The sequence below is a fragment of the Thalassophryne amazonica genome, chromosome 11 (genome assembly GCF_902500255.1).
Source record: "Thalassophryne amazonica chromosome 11, fThaAma1.1, whole genome shotgun sequence".
NCBI lineage: Eukaryota > Metazoa > Chordata > Actinopteri > Batrachoidiformes > Batrachoididae > Thalassophryne > Thalassophryne amazonica.
In genome coordinates this window covers 61,193,942-61,218,025 of record NC_047113.1, presented here as the reverse complement: position 1 = coordinate 61,218,025, position 24,084 = coordinate 61,193,942, and the positions used below count along the sequence as shown (strand labels likewise).

The 24,084-nt window shown below is 40.8% G+C and overlaps 1 protein-coding gene across 1 annotated transcript; it reads left to right on the top strand.

Annotated features, from left to right (window-relative positions):
• Window positions 1-8,897: 8,897 nt before the first annotated feature.
• On the top strand, window positions 8,898-23,624 carry LOC117520652 (BEN domain-containing protein 4). Its single transcript, XM_034181960.1, has 6 exons — window positions 8,898-9,744; window positions 17,514-18,116; window positions 19,901-19,992; window positions 20,578-20,604; window positions 21,581-21,821; window positions 23,218-23,624. The coding sequence occupies exons 1-6, from the start codon at window positions 9,258-9,260 to the stop codon at window positions 23,454-23,456; spliced, it is 1,689 nt and encodes a 562-aa protein (XP_034037851.1). The 5' UTR covers window positions 8,898-9,257; the 3' UTR covers window positions 23,457-23,624.
• The last annotated feature ends 460 nt before the right edge of the window (window positions 23,625-24,084 follow it).

Here is a 24,084-nt window from a genome sequence, read left to right as displayed (position 1 = left end):
CCAATCTGAACCATGATGACATATCTATATGAATATAGAACAATATTTAATTTCAGACTTTGTTTTTTCAGATAAACCTGTGGTGTTACAATTTTTTGTTTTGTAAGCACTTGTAAAGGTAAAGGCCTTGAAATAATAAAATATGTTCAAATAAACTGGTTATTGTTCATTTATATTGAGGAGTTACAGTTGTATTAACAGTATGTTGAATATCATTGAATTTGGATTGTTTGTTTTCCCAGAAATTTGAGTTTTGTGACCACACCGTTTGTTCACCAAAATCCTGTAGTGTCCGTACATAGCCCTGGAGAATCCTCTACCCAAAGGATGTCAGTGGATCAAATGGTATGTAACAGTAGTCTAGCTCAATCTTTATTCATAACAGAAAAATTGTTTTTCAATTCTCATTTGAAGTGAACATTTGGGCACTAACAGTTGAAACCGTAGTGTCCGTACATAGTGTAGTGTCTGTACATAGTATCATGTATTGTGCTAGTAAACAGCAAACCATTGATATTTCAGTAAATAAATTTTAGTAATACACAAATAAAAAAATAAAGCATGATTTTGAATAATTAGATTTTTTTGTGTAGTGTCCGTACATAGATAACTTCAGTACTGTTATATGGTAGCAGAGGTCGCATTAAACAATTTTGACAGAAGTTCTTTTGATATATGTATTAATATATGTATTACTATGTGTATTCCCACTTTGGGGATGGATGTTTCAAGTTAATCAATAAAGTTTTTTTCAGAAATGATGTCGTGTTCTATTTTTGATCATATAAAAAAAATACATTTTGAGCTGTTTCCATGTGAAATCACGAATAATTCCTTATATGCTGATTGCATTCCATACCAAGAACTATGGTCACATGTATCTCTGACAATAAAAACAAAGAACACTACAATCACAACCTAAAAACTGATAATATAGTCACGTACAAGAGAGCTATTACAATAGCATGTAGTGTCCGTACATAGCCAATTTCAGAATTTAACGTTTAGTTCAATGCGCTGTAATTTTGCAGTGAAGACAGTTACTTCAAAAATATTTTCAGGCATTGAGCTCTGGATACCATAGATTGTTTTAGAAGTATTTTCATCTTCATCTGAGGAACTTCATTTTTCACTTCTTGTACACCACAGTTGGTCAACTTGATTGTGATTCAGCCGTAAGCAATCAGGCATATTTATTGTGATAATATCTGAATATGCAGTATTAGTGCAGATCCAGATAAAAGTTTCAAACCAGTTAAAAAAACATTTATGAATGGGTTTGACTTTAATCCAATCAGTGTACGGTAACAGGGCTTGAAACACATTTCATATACGAGTGGACTGTTGGTCTTAGTGGACATCTGCACTCTCGGGGTGCCTGTTTTGTTTTTGTTTTTATTTATGAATTTTACTGTAGAGGGTTTTCACATGATGTCACAAACCCAGAAGTGGCGGTACACTGCTATCCATTCTGTTTATACCTGCATCTATTTTTAATGTTCAAATGCTGTCATGGTATATTATTATCGCATTGTCGGTTGCCACAATCATCTGACAGAGAGCCGACCTGCAATACTATAGACTGCTTAAGATGGTCAGGAATCAGGGAGATGTTTGTGGAAAAAACTGTGCAAGAATGTGAAAACTGATTTTCTACAATATGACCTCTTCAGTAATTATCTTATTGGATCCAAGACCATATTATTTTTAAATCTGTCCATTTAACATTAAAATCTGGATGACAAACGATGAATCAAACATTTTAAAGCTGTTTTAAATCTGTTGGAGCGCCAAGCTGTTATACAATTAATGAATGTTTATGAGTGCAATGGTAAGAATAGTTCATTCAGTTAAAGATGGAATGTTCCATTCAACAAGGCTCCGGGATTTCACACGATCTTCATCACCGATTAACTTCATTTTCATCTCATAGCGTGAGCCTGCTTCACTGCTGAGTCCATCTCTATATGTCACGACTGTTTCACAAAGTTTTGTAATGTTTTTGCAAACTTTTACCATTGGAGAGAGTCAAACGTATGCTTTCTCTAGCTACTGTTTATTCGCCGACAGGGATGCCGCCATGGATTTTGGGCCCCATGAAGAGAAATCATAGTGGGCGTCCCCATAGCTGGCCGCTAGGCCAATGGAAAATATTGATGCCATTGTACATAAAACTATGCATAATGATATTTTTGACTATCATTCCCATATTTGTGAAAAGAAAAATGTGATTTGACCATTACTTTGTAGGGGAAGCACTGAAAATACTAGACTGATGCTCTAGACGGAGAAAAATACATATATGAAGCTAGTTGTTGCTATTTAATCTTCTGATTAGCAGAAAATGTAAACATTTATCTGATCGGATTGAGAGCAGTCACCCAGTCTTTACGCATTAGAAATATCCTCTGTTCCTATAAGCAGGGGGATGAGAGTCCCAAACTAGAGGTGGGCGGATCAAACCTAATATCGATAATATTGATACCAACGCTGGTATTGATATTGAATGATCCTCGTGTAAAAAGATCGATACTCAAGCTTTTTGTCCTCCTGCACGCACTGACTGCTGTGCACGCAGATTCATCAAAGTCTACTCTTTGTCTGTAAGAGCAGCACTGCGCTTGGTCACACAAGACGGAGCAGCGCACCCTTGTATTGTGGTTTGTCAGCCCTCTACCTCAGGAGATTTTGTTTTAAGTTGTGTTGAGTGATATTTTTTAAACAAAACTGTTGCTTGTGATAATAAAGTATTTTGTTGCCACGTACAATGTTTGGCGAAATTCTGTCCTAGGTCTTTTGGATCCTTTGGATCTATGAAGCTTAAATATGAAAAAGTGTCAGTATTGATATTGCCGATACTGGGCCTGTATTTACTTGGTATCGGATCAATACCAAAATTCCCAGTATCGCCCACCTCTATCCCAAACTACTGACCACACAATGTATTTCGCTGATAGCTGATGCTTTTTAAACCATCAAAATCATTCTGGAATAAATACAGACTACAGGCTTATTTATTTATTTATTTATTTATTTCAGAAATTATTTTTATTCTTTAATGTTTATTCTCCATAATAAACAATTAATTCAACACACAGCTCCTCACCTCATTGGTTCCTGGGCTTGTTCAGGTGGGGTAGTGGGGGGTGGGGGGTGGGGGGGAGTTATGTAGAACAGAGTCATTTTTTGAGCAAGCTTGCTCAACATTTGCCTGCACTGGTTATTTAACTAAAACAACAATGAAATACATAAATCCAGACTTTTGTTAAGAAAAATAAGTTAACATGGGGAGAAAAGTGAGCTAGTTTATGGACAAAGTTAGGAACAGACAACAGGCTAACATTCCAGAACTTGGATTGAAAGCCACTTAGTGCTGCAGTATTTACGGCGAGGATCAGCCATAACGCCGTTGGTCACGACCACGAGATACGTGTTGGTTTACGTGTTGGCATCACAATTTTGGCTCTCTGTTGGGACTGTTTACACAGAGACTGCTACCTGCTGCTTTGGACTTGAATTAACAGAACTTTTTTACTTTTTACTTTTTTTTTACTTTTTTACTGTGCTCCAACGCCTAAGGAAGACCTCTAACGGTCGAAACATCGCGACGGAGCACTTTTATCAGCTAACTTTCATCAGCGTTGGCAAGCTAACTAGCTTGCTAACGCTTTCGTTTTTATTTTTTTTATTTTTTTTATTTTATTTTTTTTTCTCTTTTAGCACTGTTGTCCTGCATTATCTGTGCTGCTCCACAGCGTGTTTAGTTGATTTTTATTTTATTTTAGCACCGTTGTCGTGCGTTCGCTGTTGTCGTGCGTTGCCTGTGCTGCTTCATGGCCTGTTTGGTGCCTTGATTGGGGCACTCCTTCTGCTGAATCACCTTTAAATTATTTACACATTATTCACTTTGTGTGTTTTTAGGAATCCGCTAGGTTGCGTAGCTACTAGCTCTTAGCCGATTTAGCATGGCGGCTTCTCCTGTCTCTCCCGTACTTTTCTGCTCTGGGTGTGAAATGTTTAGTTATTCCTCGGCCTCCTTTAGCAGTAACGGTACTTGTAATAAGTGCAGCTTATTCGTAGCTTTGGAGGCCAGGCTGGGCGAATTGGAGACTCGGCTCCGCACCGTGGAAAATTCTACAGCTAGCCAGGCCCCTGTAGTCGGTGCGGACCAAGGTAGCTTAGCCGCCGCTAGTTCCCCCCTGGCAGATCCCGGGCAGTCGGGAAAGCAGGCTGACTGGGTGACTGTGAGGAGGAAGCGTAGCCCTAAACAGAAGCCCCGTGTACACCGTCAACCCGTTCACATCTCTAACCATTTTTCCCCACTCGACGATACACTCGCCGAGGATCAAACTCTGGTTATTGGCGACTCTGTTTTGAGAAATGTGAAGTTAGCGACACCAGCAACCATTGTCAATTGTCTTCCGGGGGCCAGAGCAGGCGACATCGAAGGACATTTGAAATTGCTGGCTAAGGCTAAGCGTAAATTTGGTAAGATTGTAATTCACGTCGGCAGTAATGACACTCGGTTACGCCAATCGGAGGTCACTAAAATTAACATTAAATCGGTGTGTAACTTTGCAAAAACAATGTCGGACTCTGTTGTTTTCTCTGGGCCCCTCCTCAATCAGACCGGGAGTGACATGTTTAGCCGCATGTTCTCCTTGAATTGCTGGCTGTCTGAGTGGTGTCCAAAAAATGAGGTGGGCTTCATTGATAATTGGCAAAGCTTCTGGGGAAAACCTGGTCTTGTTAGGAGAGACGGCATCCATCCCACTTTAGATGGAGCAGCTCTCATTTCTAGAAATCTGGCCAATTTTCTTGGATCCTCCAAACTGTGACTGTCCAGCGTTGGGACCAGGAAGCAGAGCTGTAGTCTTACACACCTCTCTGCAGCTTCTCTCCCCCTGCCATCCCCTCGTTGCCCCATCCCCGTAGAGACGGTGCCTGCTCCCAGACCACCAATAACCAGCAAAAATCTATTTAAGCATAAAAATTCAAAAAGAAAAAATAATATAGCACCTTCAATTGCACCACAGACTAAAACAGTTAAATGTGGTCTATTAAACATTAGGTCTCTCTCTTCTAAGTCCCTGTTGGTAAATGATATAATAATTGATCAACGTATTGATTTATTCTGCCTAACAGAAACCTGGTTACAGCAGGATGAATATGTTAGTTTAAATGAGTCAACACCCCCGAGTCACACTAACTGTCAGAATGCTCGTAGCACGGGCCGTGGCGGAGGATTAGCAGCAATCTTCCATTCCAGCTTATTAATTAATCAAAAACCTAGACAGAGCTTTAATTCATTTGAAAGCTTGTCTCTTAGTCTTGTCCATCCAAATTGGAAGTCCCAAAAACCAGTTTTATTTGTTATTATCTATCGTCCACCTGGTCGTTACTGTGAGTTTCTCTGTGAATTTTCAGACCTTTTGTCTGACTTAGTGCTTAGCTCAGATAAGATAATTATAGTGGGCGATTTTAATATCCACACAGATGCTGAGAATGACAGCCTCAACACTGCATTTAATCTATTATTAGACTCTATCGGCTTTGCTCAAAAAGTAAATGAGTCCACCCACCACTTTAATCATATCTTAGATCTTGTTCTGACTTATGGTATGGAAATAGAAGACTTAACAGTATTCCCTGAAAACTCCCTTCTGTCTGATCATTTTTTAATATTTACATTTACCCTGATGGACTACCCTGCAGTGGGGAATAAGTTTCATTACACTAGAAGTCTTTCAGAAAGCGCTGTAACTAGGTTTAAGGATATGATTCCTTCGTTATGTTCTCTAATGTCATATACCAACACAGAGCAGAGTAGCTACCTAAACTCTGTAAGGGAGTTAGAGTATCTCGTCAATAGTTTTACATCCTCTTTGAAGACAACTTTGGATGCTGTAGCTCCTCTGAAAAAGAGAGCTTTAAATCAGAAGTGTCTGACTCCGTGGTATAACTCACAAACTCGTAGCTTAAAGCAGATAACCCGTAAGTTGGAGAGGAAATGGCGTCTCACTAATTTAGAAGATCTTCACTTAGCCTGGGAAAAGAGTTTGTTGCTCTATAAAAAAGCCCTCCGTAAAGCTAGGACATCTTTCTACTCATCACTAATTGAAGAAAATAAGAATAACCTCAGGTTTCTTTTCAGCACTGTAGCCAGGCTGACAAAGAGTCAGAGCTCTATTGAGCTGAGTATTCCATTAACTTTAACTAGTAATGACTTCATGACTTTCTTTGCTAACAAAATTTTGACTATTAGAGAAAAAATTACTCAGAACCATCCCAAAGATGTATCGTTATCTTTGGCTGCTTTCAGTGATGCCGGTATTTGGTTAGACTCTTTCTCTCCGGTTGTTCTGTCTGAGTTATTTTCATTGGTTGCTTCGTCCAAACCATCGGCATGTTTATTGGACCCCATTCCTGCCAGGCTGCTCAAGGAAGTCCTACCATTATTTAATGCTTTAATCTTAAATATGATCAATCTATCTTTGTTAGTTGGTTATGTACCACAGGCCTTTAAGGTGGCAGTAATTAAACCATTACTTAAAAAGCCATCACTTGACCCAGCTATCTTAGCTAATTATAGGCCAATTTCCAACCTTCCTTTTCTCTCAAAGATTCTTGAGAGGGTAGTTGTAAAACAGCTAACTGATCACCTGCAGAGGAATGGTCTATTTGAAGAGTTTCAGTCAGGTTTTAGAATTCATCATAGTACAGAAACAGCATTAGTGAAGGTTACAAATGATCTTCTTATGGCTTCGGACAGTGGACTTATCTCTGTGCTTGTTCTGTTGGACCTCAGTGCTGCTTTTGATACTGTTGACCATAAAATTTTATTACAGAGATTAGAGCATGTCATCGGTATTAAAGGCACTGCGCTGCGGTGGTTTGAATCATATTTGTCTAATAGATTACAGTTTGTTCATGTAAATGGGGAATCTTCTTCACAGACTAAAGTTAATTATGGAGTTCCACAAGGTTCTGTGCTAGGACCAATTTTATTCACTTTATACATGCTTCCCTTAGGCAGTATTATTAGACGGTATTGCTTAAATTTTCATTGTTACGCAGATGATACCCAGCTTTATCTATCCATGAAGCCAGAGGATACACACCAATTAGCTAAACTGCAGGATTGTCTTACAGACATAAAGACATGGATGACCTCTAATTTCCTGCTTTTAAACTCAGATAAAACTGAAGTTATTGTACTTGGCCCCACAAATCTTAGAAGCATGGTGTCTAACCAGATCATTACTCTGGATGGCATTTCCCTGATCTCTAGTAATACTGTGAGAAATCTTGGAGTCATTTTTGATCAGGATATGTCATTCAAAGCGCATATTAAACAAATATGTAGGACTGCCTTTTTGCATTTACGCAATATCTCTAAAATCACAAAGGTCTTGTCTCAGAGTGATGCTGAAAAACTAATTCATGCATTTATTTCCTCTAGGCTGGACTACTGTAATTCATTATTATCAGGTTGTCCTAAAAGTTCCCTAAAAAGCCTTCAGTTGGTTCAGAATGCTGCAGCTAGAGTACTGACGGGGACTAGCAGGAGAGAGCATATCTCACCCGTGTTGGCCTCTCTTCATTGGCTTCCTGTTAATTCTAGAATAGAATTTAAAATTCTTCTTCTTACTTATAAGGTTTTGAATAATCAGGTCCCATCTTATCTTAGGGACCTCGTAGTACCATATTACCCCATTAGAGCGCTTCGCTCTCAGACTGCAGGCTTACTTGTAGTTCCTAGGGTTTGTAAGAGTAGAATGGGAGGCAGAGCCTTCAGCTTTCAGGCTCCTCTCCTGTGGAACCAGCTCCCAATTCAGATCAGGGAGACAGATACCCTCTCTACTTTTAAGATTAGGCTTAAAACTTTCCTTTTCGCTAAGGCTTATAGTTAGGGCTGGATCGGGTGACCCTGGACCATCCCTTGGTTATGCTGCTTTAGACGTAGATTGTGGGGGGGTTCCCATGATGCACTGTTTCTTTCTCTTTTTGCTCCGTATGCATCACTCTGCATTTAATCATTAGTGATCGATCTCTGCCCCCCTTCACAGCATGTCTTTTTCCTGGTTTTTTCCCTCAGCCCCAACCAGTCTCAGCAGAAGACTGCCCCTCCCTGAGCCTGGTTCTGCTGGAGGTTTCTTCCTGTTAAAAGGGAGTTTTTCCTTCCCACTGTTGCCAAGCGCTTGCTCATAGGGGGTCGTTTTGACCGTTGGGGTTTTTCATAATTATTGTATGGCCTTGCCTTACAATATGGAGCGCCTTGGGGCAACTGTTTGTTGTGATTTGGCGCTATATAAGAAAAAAGTTGATTGATTGATTGAACTTCCCATCACAGACCCACCTCACCTCTGAAAGAACTGGGTGATATTCTGGCGACCCTTCACTTCTTTCTCCTCCTGTCTAAGCTTTTTGTTTGTTTGTTTTTGCCCTCTGAGCACTGAGCTGTCTTGCTATCTGCTCTGCACTCTCTGTGTAAAATGTTTTTGCTGCAGTCTGAGGGAGCAGCAGGTGGACTGAACCATTTTACATAAATGGGGGAGGGGGGGTGAGTGTTGAGAAATGTTTCCAAAACAAATAAACTTAGTGTTAACAATACATTGTAAGTAAAATATTGTAAGTTTATAAATGAGTGTCATTATTTTGTCAGTATGATAATTGTATTAGGGGTCTCTCTGAGCGCACGGCAATCATGGGCCCCTAGAATTCTTCTCCTTATTCTCCCCTTTTCGGTGCCCCTGCTCACTGATGCCACCAACGTGGCCAAAACAGCTGGCGCGCCTCAACTTCTGACTTCAATGAAAACACTCTATTGTGATTTGCAACATGGGTCTTTTAAAATTCCTGTGTTAAAATGATCTGTGTGGGACTCTAAAGAAGTGATGTGATGGGACATCTTTAAAAGTAATATCATTTTGGAAACATGCACAGTTTTGAAACTGTGCGCGTGCACAGGAACCCCTCTTCAGAAAATCCTGGCTGCGCCCCTGTAAAATGGCCTTAACGTTTTGATCACTTTCCTCCTGCTGTTGTGTTCTTCCACAGCTCCCCGCTGTTGTGTGCGGATGAAGGTTACAAAGAAGTGTCGTCCCTCTGGAAGAATCTCACGCTCCCGACTGGGGATTGGAGCGGCGCCTTGTCAGTAAACTGGCCCACCCTTCCACAGTGTGCATGAGGGAATCTGAGCCAGACCGTGACGGATCTGATCGATCCCCCAGTCATCCATCCGACGCGGAGCAGTGATGGACGGAGAGATGCAGCCCGCGGATGAAGGGCCGTGCGCCCCGAAGATGTGCCGACAGCAGCGCGGTCCTTACAGCAGCCTGAAGAGCTTCGTCCACCGACGCTCCGCAGGCAGATCTCGCTTTGACAGGTCTGCTATGGTGGAGCTGCCTCTGTTCGGAGACGGTGGCGGACATCCGTTCACTTTCCATCCCGGACAGCCTCATCCGTTCCCCGCGCAGCAGCCGCCGCCGCCGCCGCCACGTCTGCAGCAGCTCCACCAGAGCAGCGCGTCCATCAGCAGCAGCAGCCAGCAGCAGCAGCACCGGCTCCCGGGTGACAGCAGGCCCAGCAGCGGGGTCCCCACGTCCACCTCGGCGGCTGCAGCATCACTTGGTGCCCAGCAGCAGCAGCAGCGGCGGCGCAGCAGCGGCGGCGGAGGCGCAACGGAACCCAGATTGTGTCCCGGACGATCCACCCCAGACTGCACGTCCGGTATCAGCTCAGGTGGGTTCAAACTTGCTGAGAGTTTGGCGAGTCAGTGTGCAGGTTCCATCACGTTATACAGTAATGTTGACATGGACGGGGGGGGGGCATTTAAACCAAGCCTCTCTTCTGTTTGGTGCACAACCCCAAATAAAGCGCGTAAAAGTCCTACCATGTGTTTGTACCTGTGTAAATAAAACAGGTGATCGAATTCACCATTTTCATAGAAGTAATCATAATTACTAACATTACAATCTGATTTACTACCAGTATGATTTCTAAGAAATCACCAACTGAAAATTGTAATTCGAAGTGGTGACAGCACTAAATGCTCCAGGTGGATGGCAGCAGATGTGTCTGCTCTGCAAATCAAACCAATTTTGTTGACAAATTAGCTCGTGTTTACTGTGCATCTGGAAAGTATTCACTTTTTCCACATTTTGTTATATTACAGCCTTATTTCAAAATGGAGAAAATTCATTTCCTCCCTCAAAATTCTACTCACAACACCCCATAGTGACATGAAAAAAGTTTCTTGGAGATTTTTGCAAATTTATTAAAAAGAAAAAACTAATATCACACGTACGTAAGTATTCACACCCTTTGCTCAATACTTTGTTGATGCACATTTGGCAGCAATTACAGCCTCAAGTCCTCTTGAATATGATGCCACATGCTTGGTGCACCTATCTTTGGGCAGTTTTGTCCATTCCTGCCAGGTGATTTAGTGGTTAGCACTGTTGCCTCACAGCAAGAAGGCCGTGTGATCGAGTCCCACCTGTAGCCTTTCTGTGTGGCGTTTGCATGCTCTCCCCATGTTTGTGTGACTTTCCTCCCGGTGCTCCGGTTTCCTCCCACATTTAAAAATATGCAGGTTAGGTGAATTGGAAACTTTTATAATTGGCCAGGTCTCCCTTGCAAAAGAGATCTCAGTGAGACTAACCTGGTTAAATAAAGGTTAAATTTAAAAAATCCTCTTTGCAGCACCTCTCAAGCTCCATCAGGTTGGATGGGGAGCGTCGGTGTACAGCCATTTTCTGATCTCTCCAGAGATGTTCAATCAGATTCAGGTCTGGGCTCTGGCTGGACCACTCAAGGACATTCACAGAGTTGTCCTGAAGCCACTCCTTTGATATCTTGGCTGTGTGCTTTGGGTCATTGTCCTGCTGAAAAATGAACAGTCGCCCCAGTCTGAGGTCAAGAGTGATATGGAGCAGGTTTTCATCCAGGATGTCTCTGTACATTGCTGCATTCATCTTTCCCTCAATCCTGACTAGTCTCCCAGTTCCTGCTGCTGAAAACCATCCCCACAGCATGATGCTGCCACCACCATGCTTCACTGTAGGGATGGTGCCTGGTTTCTTCCAAACATGACACCTGGCATTCATGCCGAAAAGTTCAATCTTCATGTCATTAGAACAGACAATTTTGTTTCTTATGGTCTGAGAGTCCTTCAGGTGCCTTTTGACAAACTCCAGGTGGGCTGCCATGTGCCTTTTACTAAGGAGTGGCTTCTGTCTCGTCACTCTACCATATAAGCCTGATTGGTGGATTGCTGCAGGTTGTCCTTCTGGAAGATTCTTCTCTCTCCACAGAGGAATGCTGGAGCTCTGACAGTGACCATCTGGGTCTTGATCACCTCCCTGACTAAAGCCTGTCTCCCGTGACCGCTCAGTTTAGACGGGTGAATCCAAACTTCTTCCATTGATGATTGAGGCCACTAAATTTACCCCACGTGGACTCCAATTAAGCTGTAGAAACAGCTCAAGGATGATCAGTGAAAACAGGATGCACTTGAGCTCAGTTTTGAGCTTCATGGCAAAGGCTGTGAATACTTATGTACACGTGATTCCTTAGTTTTTTATTTTTAACAAATTTGCAAAAATCTCAAACTTTTTCACATGATTATTATGGGGTATTGTGAGTAGAATTTTGAAAAAAAAAAAAAGAATGTCATCCATTTTGAATGAGGCTGTAACATAAAATGTGGAAAAACTGAAGTGCCGAGTATGTGACACAAACACAATGTGACAAAATATAATTGTAGAAAACTTTATTAAATTGTCCAAAAGTCTTGTCTATAAGTTTCTCACACCTACTTCAGAAGAGGTGGCAACCTCTCATCTCTCTTTGATTGTGTCTGTGGAAGTTACTTCTGGAAGGTGTGAAAAAAAATGGTATTTGATTTTAACTTGGCCACTTTGATCTAGGTATGAGCTAATTTGCCAGAAAATCAGTTTCTCTTGGTTCTGCAGAGCAGATACATCTACAGTCACACATCGTGAGTATTTAGTTCTGTTATCATCATTTAGAGTTACAGTTTTCAGTTGGTGGTTTCTTAGAAATCATACTAATAGAAAATCAGTTTGCAGTGTAAGCAATCATGATGTGAATATATTCCTTCTATAAAGAACGGTTTAATAAAATATTCTAAAACAGGTGTTATTAATTAATTTGCATGTTATTAATATTCTGCCAATTTGTCCCCTCATCATCACCAAAATTCTACATAGTTTTCCACTGACCTAATGTTTTTGCCATATTAATCATATATTCAGTAAATCCTTCTCATTATCAAACAACAGGTATAGATGGCAGTACATCAAATAAGTGGTGGCCTTTAAATGTAAGGTTATGCCAGGACGTCATATTTTTTAACCAAGGGCTTAGGTTTTCACACGTTTTAGACGTGCTAAACTTGGTGAAAGTAGGTTTTAGGTGGTATAAAACACAATCTTGACATTCCCAACAGATTTTACCCTCATCCAGATATCCTCAATTGTCATTTTGACTGGTTGCAACTGGATTATAAAGATTTGAAATGATTATTGAGGACATGTGATCGTGTAGGATCTAAAATGGAGTAGTCTGGTCCGATGAGACCAATTCTGGGTACTCGAAGCATGTTTACATATATCTCAAATAATGTACATTTCTCATTAGTTTGACTGTCATAATAACATACCTTCACATTTCTCTTGTGGCTAATCAAAATGCAATTGTATCTAAAATGCGAATGAAGTGAGAGTTTAGATTTGTTAAGATGTTTTGGCCGTCAGGAGGTCGGGTCCATAGTAACCACGCTAAAGATGAAAGCAATTCATTTAATCCTTGCCATTAGAAAATTAAACATTAGAAAGCTAATCCCCTAATCAGATGTTAATGTCTTTATTGCTAAAGCAAAGGCTGGATTTGCTGCTGATTATTGTTCCTTTTCAGAAAATCAAGTGTTCAGTCGGAGCTCGTTTACCCTGAATGGGCAAATATGTTTTTTTAATTGCATATAATTTTATGTAAAAATAGATAGCATTGTAATATTATAAACCTTTTGTCCTCCATTGATTCCCTATAATTAAGAGCCAGTGATGCTCTATTGTTTGCCTTGATTCTGACTTGCACATGCTCTTGTCACACTAAATCTACACATGGTTCAAGATGTACAATCCAGTCCTGCCCAATTCTTACTGACGATGACATATCTAAGTGCTTTTATTTGCAGCGTAATGTGCTTGTCATGGTGGAGACAATAAAAAATGGGATATTCTCCATTCAACGAGAAACCCAGACACCCCAGGATTCAGCAATCACTCCAGCAGACAATAACGCAAATTGCATTGAAAATCATTCCCATAGAGGTCTGATTAAAATAAATGGGCCTCATAAATTTGTCTCTGCTGAGCGTGTTTTTTTAATGACATTTTATGAGGCTCTCAGCTCAGTGTCACAGAGCGGGGGGTGGCGGCAAAGGCGAGTGATATCAGATACATCTCGATGGGTAAACAGAGACGGCACGCATATTAATAAATGTGACACATCTGTGCCAGGCCGATAGACATGTCTGAGCGAGTGGCAATGCAGCACAAATCTGCAGACAAATAATTTGGCGTGTTTGTGAGAGAGGGTTTAAGTCCTAATCATGACACGGAGGTATGTGTGAGATCGTCTCATTGAGACGTGCCTGGACTACCAGTGGAACTGGGGTCTGTTTGGAGAACAACCCTTGGTGCTGATTGCCTTTGCTCAGGTGTTTGGTCACTGCAGATATAGTAACTTGCAAATTTATTGACTTCTGTATAAATCAACATAATCAGGCTGACATTTATGCAGCGCAGTGTAGGGGAAGCTAGTGCCCATGAAAGGGTCCGCCTCTATAGCGACGGCCAAAAATCCAATAGACTGATCTCTGAACAGATCTGGGCAAAACAGTTAAAGGAGTTACCATCTTCAATTTTTATGCATTTCCAATATGTATCATGTATTATGACATCATACATTCATTAAGAATATGTACTGGACACTTCACACTTACATCCATAAGTATACAGACAGTGACCGTTTTTGTAATTTAGACTCTCAACACCACCACAGTGGAGTTGGAATGTATGTTTGTAGTGTAGACTTTCATCTTTGAGTTAATGAGTTTAACAAAAATATTGCATGAACCATTTAGGAATTGCAGCCTTTTTTTTCTTAATACCATCCCTCCATTTTCAGAGGCCATAAGTAATTGGACAAACCAGATACAAATACCTGTAATCATGTTTGCAGACGGGCAGCATGGTGGCTTAGTGGTTAGCACTGTTGCCTCACAGCGAGAAGGTCGTGGGTTCAATTCCGTGGTCTTTCTGTGTGGAGTTTGCATGTTCTTCCCGTGTGTGCGTGGGTTTCCTCCGGGTGCTCCGGTTTCCTCCCACACCCAAAGACATGCGGGTTAGGTGGATTGGACTCTTTACAATTGTCCTTAGGTGTGTGTGTGGGTGTGTCTGTGTTTGTTTGTCTGTTTGTGGACCTGCGACAGACTGGTGTCCTGTCCTGAGTGTACCCCGCCTCGCGCCCTATGACAGCTGGGATAGGCTCCAGCCCCCCGCGACCCTTAATTGAACTAAGCAGTAGAAGATGAATGAATGAATGTTTGCAGACATTTTTCTTTTGAAAAGTCAGGTGGTGGATACATGAACATTTCCAAGTCATGGCTGTACAGTGGATTAGTAGTTAGCACTGGTGCCTTACAGCAAGAAGGTTGTGAGATCGCGTCCCGCCCTTAATGTGTGGAGTTTGTGTTGTGTGTGTTGGATGTTCTCCCCATATCTGTGTGGGTTTCTTCCGGGCACCCCGGTTTCCTCCCACAATCAAAACATGCTGATTTTGGGTCTGCTCCTTTCTCTGCCCCTGACCAAGTCAGCGTCTCTACATCTGGAGTTGGTCCCCGGGTGTCAGACTGTGGCTGCTCACTGCTCCTAGTGTTTGTGTTGTGTCTAACTGTAATTAGGATGGTTAAATGCAGAGGACAAATTTTGTTGTATATATGTACAATGACAATGAAGGCTCTTCTTCTTCTTCTTCTCTGAATATATCTCACAATTTATATCAATCATTACAAAGTAAAAACAGTATGTTACTGTGTGGTAAATGTCTCCTGTGTTGGAAGTTATCAATAACTAAATGATCATGCAAAAGGAGTCTATTGAAAGAAACCAACACTCATGGCAAGTTTAAAGGAGTTATAGGCTTCTCTGGCTGTGATTACAGAAACTGGGGATAGTGTAACATTGTCTACTCCATCATACACATGTTCATTGGAACAGCGAAGGATTTTGTTTAAAAAGTTTGCTTGAAAGGCACATGGGAGACTCAGACCTCGATTTAATTTGTTTTATTGGCCTGTCAAAGTTTGTCCTGATATTAACTTTGTATCTGATGTATTTTCCAGAGTATAAGTTATGCTTTTTAAAAGTAGTTTAGGGGGCCCTGTGACTTGTACTCCAGTGCAACGTATATACCTAAAAATCACAACTGTGTTATTGATAACAGTAATTATAATCACTATATATACTCAACAAAAATATAAACGCAACACTTTTGGTTTTGCTCCCATTTTGTATGAGATTAACTCAACGATCTAAAACTTTTTCCACATACACAATATCACCATTTCCCTCAAATACTGTGCACAAACTAGTCTAAATCTGTGATATTGAGCACTTCTCCTTTGCTGAGATAATCCATCCCACCTCACAGGTGTGCCATATCAAGATGCTGATTAGACACCATGATTAGTGCACAGGTGTGCCTTAGACTGTCCACAATAAAAGGCCACTCTGAAAGGTGCAGTTTTGTTTTATTGGGGGGGATACCAGTCAGTATCTGGTGTGACCACCATTTGCCTCATGCAGTGCAACACATCTCCTTCGCATCATCCGTGAAGAGAACACCTCTCCAACGTGCCAAACGGCAGCAAATGTGAGCATTTGCCCACTCAAATCGGTTTACAACGACGAACTGGAGTCAGGTCGAGACCCGATGAGGACGACGAGCATGCAGATGAGCTTCCCTGAGACAGTTTCTGACAGTTTGTGCAGAAATTCTTTGGTTATGCAAACCGATTGTTCCAGTAGCTGTCCGAGTGGATGGTCTCAGATGATCTTGGAGGTGAACATGCTGGATGTGGAGGTCCTGGGCTGGTGTGGTTACACGTGGTCTGCGGTTGTGAGGCTGGTTGGATGTACTGCCAAATTCTCTGAAACGCCTTTGGAGACGGCTTATGGTAGAGAAATGAACATTCAATACACGAGCAACAGTTCTGGTTGACATTCCTGCTGTCAGCATGCCAATTGCACGCTCCCTCAAATCTTGCGACATCTGTGGCATTGTGCTGTGTGATAAAACTGCACCTTTCAGAGTAAGACTTTCTCAGGAATCAAAGCACTAAACAAAATCAACTGTTAAATGTTTTTTCCTCTTCAAGAGGCATTTTTTTGCTAGGTGTGACAAACTTCGAAAAATATGGTACTTCATTTTGTGTATGCGTGTGTTTTATATTAGAGTAGTTGTCTCCCTTGAGAACTGTTCTCAAGGGAGACTGAGTTAAGGGCCTCAACTCAGATTCAAGGATTCAGCCAAAAGAAAGATGAAATGGAAGGATATAGACTGGAATAAATGGCAAAATTATGCAACAGACAGACTGAAATGGAGGAGTGCAAAACATCCTGAGAGACTACAACCCCAATTCCAGTGAAGTTGGGATGTTGTGTAAAATGTAAATAAAAACAGAAGACAATGATTTGCAAATGCTCTTCTACCTATATTCAATTGAATACACCACAAAGACAAGATATTTAATGTTCAAAATGATAAACTTTATTGTTTTTGTGCAAATATTTGCTCATTTTGAAATGGATGCCTGCAACATGTTTCAAAAAAGCTGGGACAGTGGTTTGTTTACCACTGTGTTACATCACCTTTCCTTCTAGGTTGAAGAGGATTTGTAAATCATTGTATTCTGTTTTTATTTACATTTTACACAACGTCCCAACTTCATTGGAATTGGGGTTGTACATGGAACAGTCAACATGGGCTCGACAAACTGCACAGATATCGTAATGGGTGATGGGATGGGTCAGTAGTTATAGCAATGGCCTTTCTGTGCAGACGCCTGACTGGGACTGGCACCCGATGCACCCAACAGTAAACAGGGTACCTGATTAATAGTTGGGGAGTGTATAAGGCAGCGACTGGTCAACCCTAGCTCATCATGCCATGGCCCCACACGTGCAACTCTAGCTACCACATCGTTTACATTTATACTTTAACACACTGACTGAAAGCCCTTAATAATTAAAGTTATGATTATTAGTTGTATTAGTAGTTTTTTTTTTTTCTAGTGGGTGTAGGTAATAATGATATATGGTGGGAACCCAAAGCATTCAAGATGCTCATAAATAATGTACACCTGACCTGTACATGGTGTTGCAGAACTTTTTCATCTTATTTGTTCATTTCTTTTTTTGAAGAGAATCGTCTCATCTTGGATGCCTTCGCCCAACAATGTAGCAGAGTTCTCAACCTCTTAAACAATGGCCGACTCCTGGAGCCTTCGTCATCGTCCTCCTACTCCTCCTCCTCCTCGCTGACCTCTAGCATTAAGCTGGAAGATAGTCCAGGAGAAAATCACCAGCTTCAGAGCAGGCATTGCTCCTCTGTGGGAAAGACCAAACCAGAACAGAGCGCTTCCACCACAGAGCCCAAAGAGGAGGCCCATCAAAGCCATCTGAACCAACAACAGACCTCTGCTGTCCTCCGCATCTTCACAGATTCCCTACAGAACTACCTCCTCTCAGGGCCCCAACAGCAGCAGCCACATGTGGGTGATGGTTTGGAGGATGAGAAATGTTCATCGGTGGATCCTGGTTCAGGTATGTCTCCTCAACGGCACAACCTAGGGGGGTGGGGTTCCCCGACACCATCAGAGTCCTACGGCCACCCGTCATCCACACTGCCTGAGGAGGAAGAGGAGGAGGAGAGCTGCTGCCCGCGCTGCCTGGAGCTGGAGCAGGAGGTGCTGTCTCTGCAGCAGGAGAATGAGGAGCTCCGCAATAAGCTGGAGAATATCCCAGGTGCATTCATAAAAACTAGAACCTCCCAGAGTTTTGATCATTGTATTTGGAATGAGAGTTACAAATAAAGAAAAGTTGTCACTCAAAGTAAATTCAATTTTGCAAAGCTTTAGTTGGTGGTTTTCGATGCAATAACTGGGATTTTAAAAGAAATTTATCTTCCATTTTAATGTTAAATTGTCAAAGTATCTTGGATATTTTGACTGACCACTATTTTCTAAATTGTAAAAACACTTTTACCTGCTTTTCCTGCATGTCATTGGCTTAGTTCATTGTGGTTTGTCCTAAAAAAACAACTTTCTGATTTTGTTTTTGCTATCAATCTTTAGAGGGGTAATTCAATTTATTACACAATGAGTTGTTTCTATTCACTCTTCTGCTCTCCCCAAATCAGCATCTGCGCTCTTGTGTGGCCTTCCCCCACTTTACCCTAAACTACATACTGTAACTGTTCTACATGTTTACCTAAATTATTTACATATCAATAAACTGTGCAGTGTTTCAATTTGATCTAATAACTAATACTTAGAATTCAGTTATCTTATGGGTAGGAACATAAAGCTGTATATTCATACATAACATTGTTCTAAATTATGAAAATGTGCATACCTAAAGGCAAATTACATGTTTTTTTTTACATCAACATTAAAACATACAATTAAAAAATTATTCTCAGTTCAACCAACATGACTTACATTAAATAAAAATATTGATGATAATGATGATGATGATGATGATGATGATGAAAAATACTGCCAGAATCATTCCGTTGTGGCACATTTCCATTAAGTCATGGATATTCCATAACTTGGAAATGTTCAGTACACAATTTAGATTTTTACCTCTGCCGATGAAGTTGGACGGAGGTTATGTTTTCACCCCTGTTTGTTTATTTTTTTGTGAACAGCCTGCAACCCACAATTTTCATATATTGTTATGAAATTTTTTTGAGGATTCATGTCCTGATATGAAGCAAGAACTGATTCAGTTTTCAAGGTCAAAGGTCAAAGTCAGGAAAAATCTTTCATATTGGACAGTGTTGATGGTATCCTTTATTGACTGACAAAGTTTGATCTAGATCTGATCCAGATTACAGATTTTGTGGCCATTTAAATTTAACAATGACAACAATTTAATGTACAGTATATTTTACATTATACCTTAATCAAATGTGCCCCAATCACTCTCATATTTGAACATGAGGTGCAGACTGACACTCACTGTCACCTGACAAAGTTTTATCTGGAACTGATCCACATTGTGGATTTTGTGAACATTTGAATTTAATATTGAAAAGCCCATTTGATGTACATTTTGTATTATATCTCAAAGAAAAGTGCCTCAATCACTCTCATTTGTGACAATGAGGTGCAAACTGGGACTTTCAGTGAATAGATTAAGTTTGATCCACATCAGATCCGTATTGTTGATTTTTGCGGATATTTGATTTTAAAATTGAAACATTGAAAAGCCCTTTTGATGTATATTTTGTATTATAATTTAGCTTATGAAAAGCTACTTCTAATAGGATGTTGACCTTGAGAATTTTTTCCTAAGTAAAAATTTGAGGAATTGGAAACTAGTGTTGGCAGAGGTTTGCGATCTACGAGCGAGGTGCTGTAGTTATATAATTATTATAATTAGTTTTCCTTCCAAATCAAAATTTGCTGACAAATATGAGTATGTGCAAACCTTTGCATAACTGGAATTTAACCTGTGCATTCCTCCAGGTAATTTTTACAATGTGAATATTACTGCTCACATTAGGTTGTGTTTTCTCACAGTTCCCTGCCAAAATGTTCTTGATTATTTCAAGACAGTTCTTGAGTTTCACAGCCAGCTTGTGCAGCCGCTGTCGGAGGAGCAGCTCACAGAGGTGAGTGAGCATTCTGCATTTTCTGGAAAATGCACAAAGTTTCTGTTGTCAAATGTCTTCCTGTTGAAAGCTACACTGTGTAGGATTTAGGGGCTGGAATACAGAATTCATAACCATCTGTTCGTTAGTGTATAATTACCTGCAATAAAGAATGAAAGTGTTTTCATGGGCATAGAATGAGCCTTTCTCATATCTGCATGGGGCCGGGCCCCCTCATGGGGGCCACCATGGTGCATTGCCCTGTTAATACAGTAGCCTAAAATGGACATACTTACTCAGTCTTTCACATTTTGCCAGAAGACTGAAGAAAAAATAAGAGTAATCAGTGATTGCAAGTGCAGACTAACAACTCTGACAATGCTCATTTTTGTGAAATGAAGGATTATACATATTGATTATCTCAAGAAAAGGCAAAGAGCATGAACCCCCATCACCAAAGAAACTAAGCCATAAAGGGTAACAAAATCACCATCGTTGGTGGCATAATGCAATTTGCAATCTCACCACTAGATGGCACTAAACACACTGCAGCCTTAAATCAAGTAGCATACAGACATGGCATTAAAAACACCTCTGTCTTTACAGGAAGAAGACCGGCAAACAGTCTTTGAGGTTTGTTGCTTTTATTTTTCAAAATCTGTTATGGCTGACCTACTGTGTACATACTGTAGTACTGTGCAAAAGTTTTAGACATCACAGGGCTTCTGACCACTCAATGATATGTCAGAAAAAGTCCACATTTTAGCTTGTTTTCAAATACATACATACATACATACATACATACATACATAAGATTAAATATATAAAGCAAATGCTCAATAAATTATTTAATTGAAGAAGCTTTTATATTAAATGATAAATTAATAAAAAAAGATTTATTTGTAAATTTATACATGAGTCCATGAAGACAACAAATGAGAGATAATAATCAATGAATAAAGAAGTGATTGAGCAGGTTGCTCGATCACGGTATCTGTCTGTGTCCTTGGATAGATTTTAAGTTTTGCCAATGTTTTTGATTTTACAGTGTGTATGACACTCAACACACCTGACCTTGCAATTACAAAACTCTATGACAGTGTCATTGAAGGTCATACAATAATTAACACCTGGATCTGGATCCAGATTTGTCCAAAAATACAACAGATCCGTCCTCCTAAAATAACTGATATGTTCCAAATGTTTGCAAAAAATTGTAAATTTTTAATAACCTCTTTAAATAGGCAGCATGGTGGATTAGTGGTTAGCATTGTTGCCTCACAGCAAGAAGGCCATAGGATCAATTCCCACCTGTGGAGTTTGCATGTTCTCCCCGTGTTTGCGGGTTTCCTACAAGTGCTCAGGTTTCCTCCCACATTTAAAGACATGCAGGTTAAATGAATTGGAAACTTTATAATTGTCCAAGTCTCCCTTGCAAAAGAGATCTCAATCTCCATGGGACTAACCTGTTTAAATAAAGGTTAAATTAAATTTAATTAAATAATAACCGTGTCATCACGATCAAATAAAGATTTAAACCCTGTTACTGTGTGTCTGTGGACCTAAGCAAAGTCGCTGTAAGTTTTAATGTTTTTCTCTGTACTTCCAGGGAAGTAAGCAGCTCCTGGAGAACTATCCTTTGTTCATCACTAATAAGCAGTGGGATGAAGCTGTTAACTCCTCAAAGAAAGATGGCAGACGACTGCTGCGCTACCTGATTCGTTATGTCTTCACCACAGATGAGCTGAAATTTTCCTGTGGTTTAGGCAAACGGAAGCGTTCAGTCCACTCAGGAGACTCTGGTCTAGAGAGAAGACCACTTAACCCTGTGAAAGTTAGCTGCCTCAGAGGTACGTAACTATGAAAACATCTGTTAATTTAAATGATTACACATTATTGTAAGTTAAGACCTGCAGGACTGCCAAAGTTCTCTTGCGCTGAGAGGGCTTATGAAGAAGTATATAGAAGGTCAGAAGGACTTGTGTTGTGTGTTTGTGGATTTAGAGAAGGCTTATGATAGGGTGCCAAGAGAAGAGTTGTGGTACTCTGTGGAAGTTTGGACTGGCAGAGAAGTATGTGAGGGTGGTGCAGGACATCTACAAGGACATTTGGAATGACAGATGCATTCAAGGTAAATGGTAAATGGACTGCATTTATATAGTGCTTTTCCATCTGCATCAGACGCTCAAAGCGCTTTACAAATAATGCCTCACATTCACCCTGATGTGAGGGTGCTGCCATACAAGGTGCTCACTACACACCGGGAGCAATAGGGGATTAAAGACCTTGCCCAAGGGCCCTTAGTGATTTCTCAGTCAGGCTGGGATTTGAACCAAGGATCTTCTGGTCTTAAGCTCAATGCCTTAACCACTAGACTAGACCATCACCTCCCCTAGGTGGGGGTAGGATTACATCTGAGCCCTTTCCTATTTGCATTGGCTGATGAATGAGAACAGACAGGAGTCACCACAGACTATGATGTTTGCAGATGACATTGTTATCTGTAGTGACAGTAGGCGGCAGGTTGAGACTAGCTGGGAGAGGCGGAGGTATGCTCTAGAGAGAAGGTAAATGAAAATCATTTATAGCAAAATGGAGTACATGTGTATCGATGAGGAAGATACACATGATGGAATATTGCAGTGGCAAGGAGTAGAGGTGGTGAAGGTAGATGAATTTAAATACTTGGGGGTCAGCTATCCATTGTAATGGAGAGTATGGTAGGGAGGTGAAAAAGAGAATGTAATCAGGGTTGAGTGAGGGGAAAAAGGTGGCAGGAGTGATTTGTGATAGAAGAATATGTGCAAGAGTGAAAGGGAACGTTTACGAGACCAGCTATGTTGTACAGCTTAAAGGTCTGTGGCACTAACAAAAAGACAGTAGACAGAGCTTGAGGTGACAGAGTTGAAGATGCCGTGACTTTCATTGTGATTGATAGAAATAAACATTTCAGAGAGATGGCACAACTAAGACAGTTTGGAGACAAAGTTGGAGAGGTGAGACTGAGATTGATTTAGATGCAGAGGAGAAGGAAAGAGACGAATGATCTGTGGTGGTGATGCCGAAAAGAAGTTTACATTTTTGCAGATTTTTCAAAAGTGGAATATATTTTTGGTTTCCTGCAGCCATTGGCATCCATATTTTTTTGACTCTTCAGATACAATTTGGCCAAGTATTTCTCAACAGTGAACAGAATGACATGAAAAGACATTTCCTCAAAGCACTTAGCCTGTGTTTGCTCATCAGAGTTCATCCGGATGCACTGTGCCTCAAATCCAGACTGGTGGATGCCATCGGAGGAGCAGATCAACAAAGTCTTCAGCGATGCTGTAGGACACGCTCGCCAAGGCCGAGCGGTTGGCACCTTCCTATGCAGCAGTGGCAGTGGCAGCAGCACCAGCAGCCTCTATATGGACAACTTTGATGCACAGCTGTCACAGGATGACATGTATTTAAAAAGCTGCCAGAATGGCCAATCAGATTGAATTTGAGGGAGAAATAAATGTAGCAGTACAACATACCCCAAATTACTGACCTTATCTTGTCACTGTGCACAGTGAAAAAAACATTCCAGATGTTTATCCAGGGGTAGACATTAACTCTTGTCCAATGGCGTGAGTATCTCTTTAGGCAAATTTGGACAGCCAAGATTCATAAATTCATAAAGTGTTCAACTTTCACCGTGGTCAAAATATTTTAAAGCCAGTTGCACACATCACAATGACAATATGATCGTATTATAACATACCAATGTATTAAAGCAGCAATGCTAGTGTTTGGCCACACCATAGACCCCTCCTTACACCAAGACCTGTGCAAGAGGTTGTGGACCTTATTCACTGATGGGGTGACCATCTTGAGGTGTCATGGACTGGACACTCTCATATGTGAACTGGAAGGAGAAGTAGGTACCAGGCTTCCCAGAGTTATTTAAGGGTTGCTGGCCAAGTTGACCACTGTCATTAAAACAAAGGACACATCTACATCGGCACCCATCAAGTCACATATCCAATTCACTAAAACACTGTGGCATTTGGTGAGAGCTGAGTATGTCATGCACACATGAAGTGTAAATCTTTTATCAAGTGCAAATGTGTAGCATGCACGTAGGTA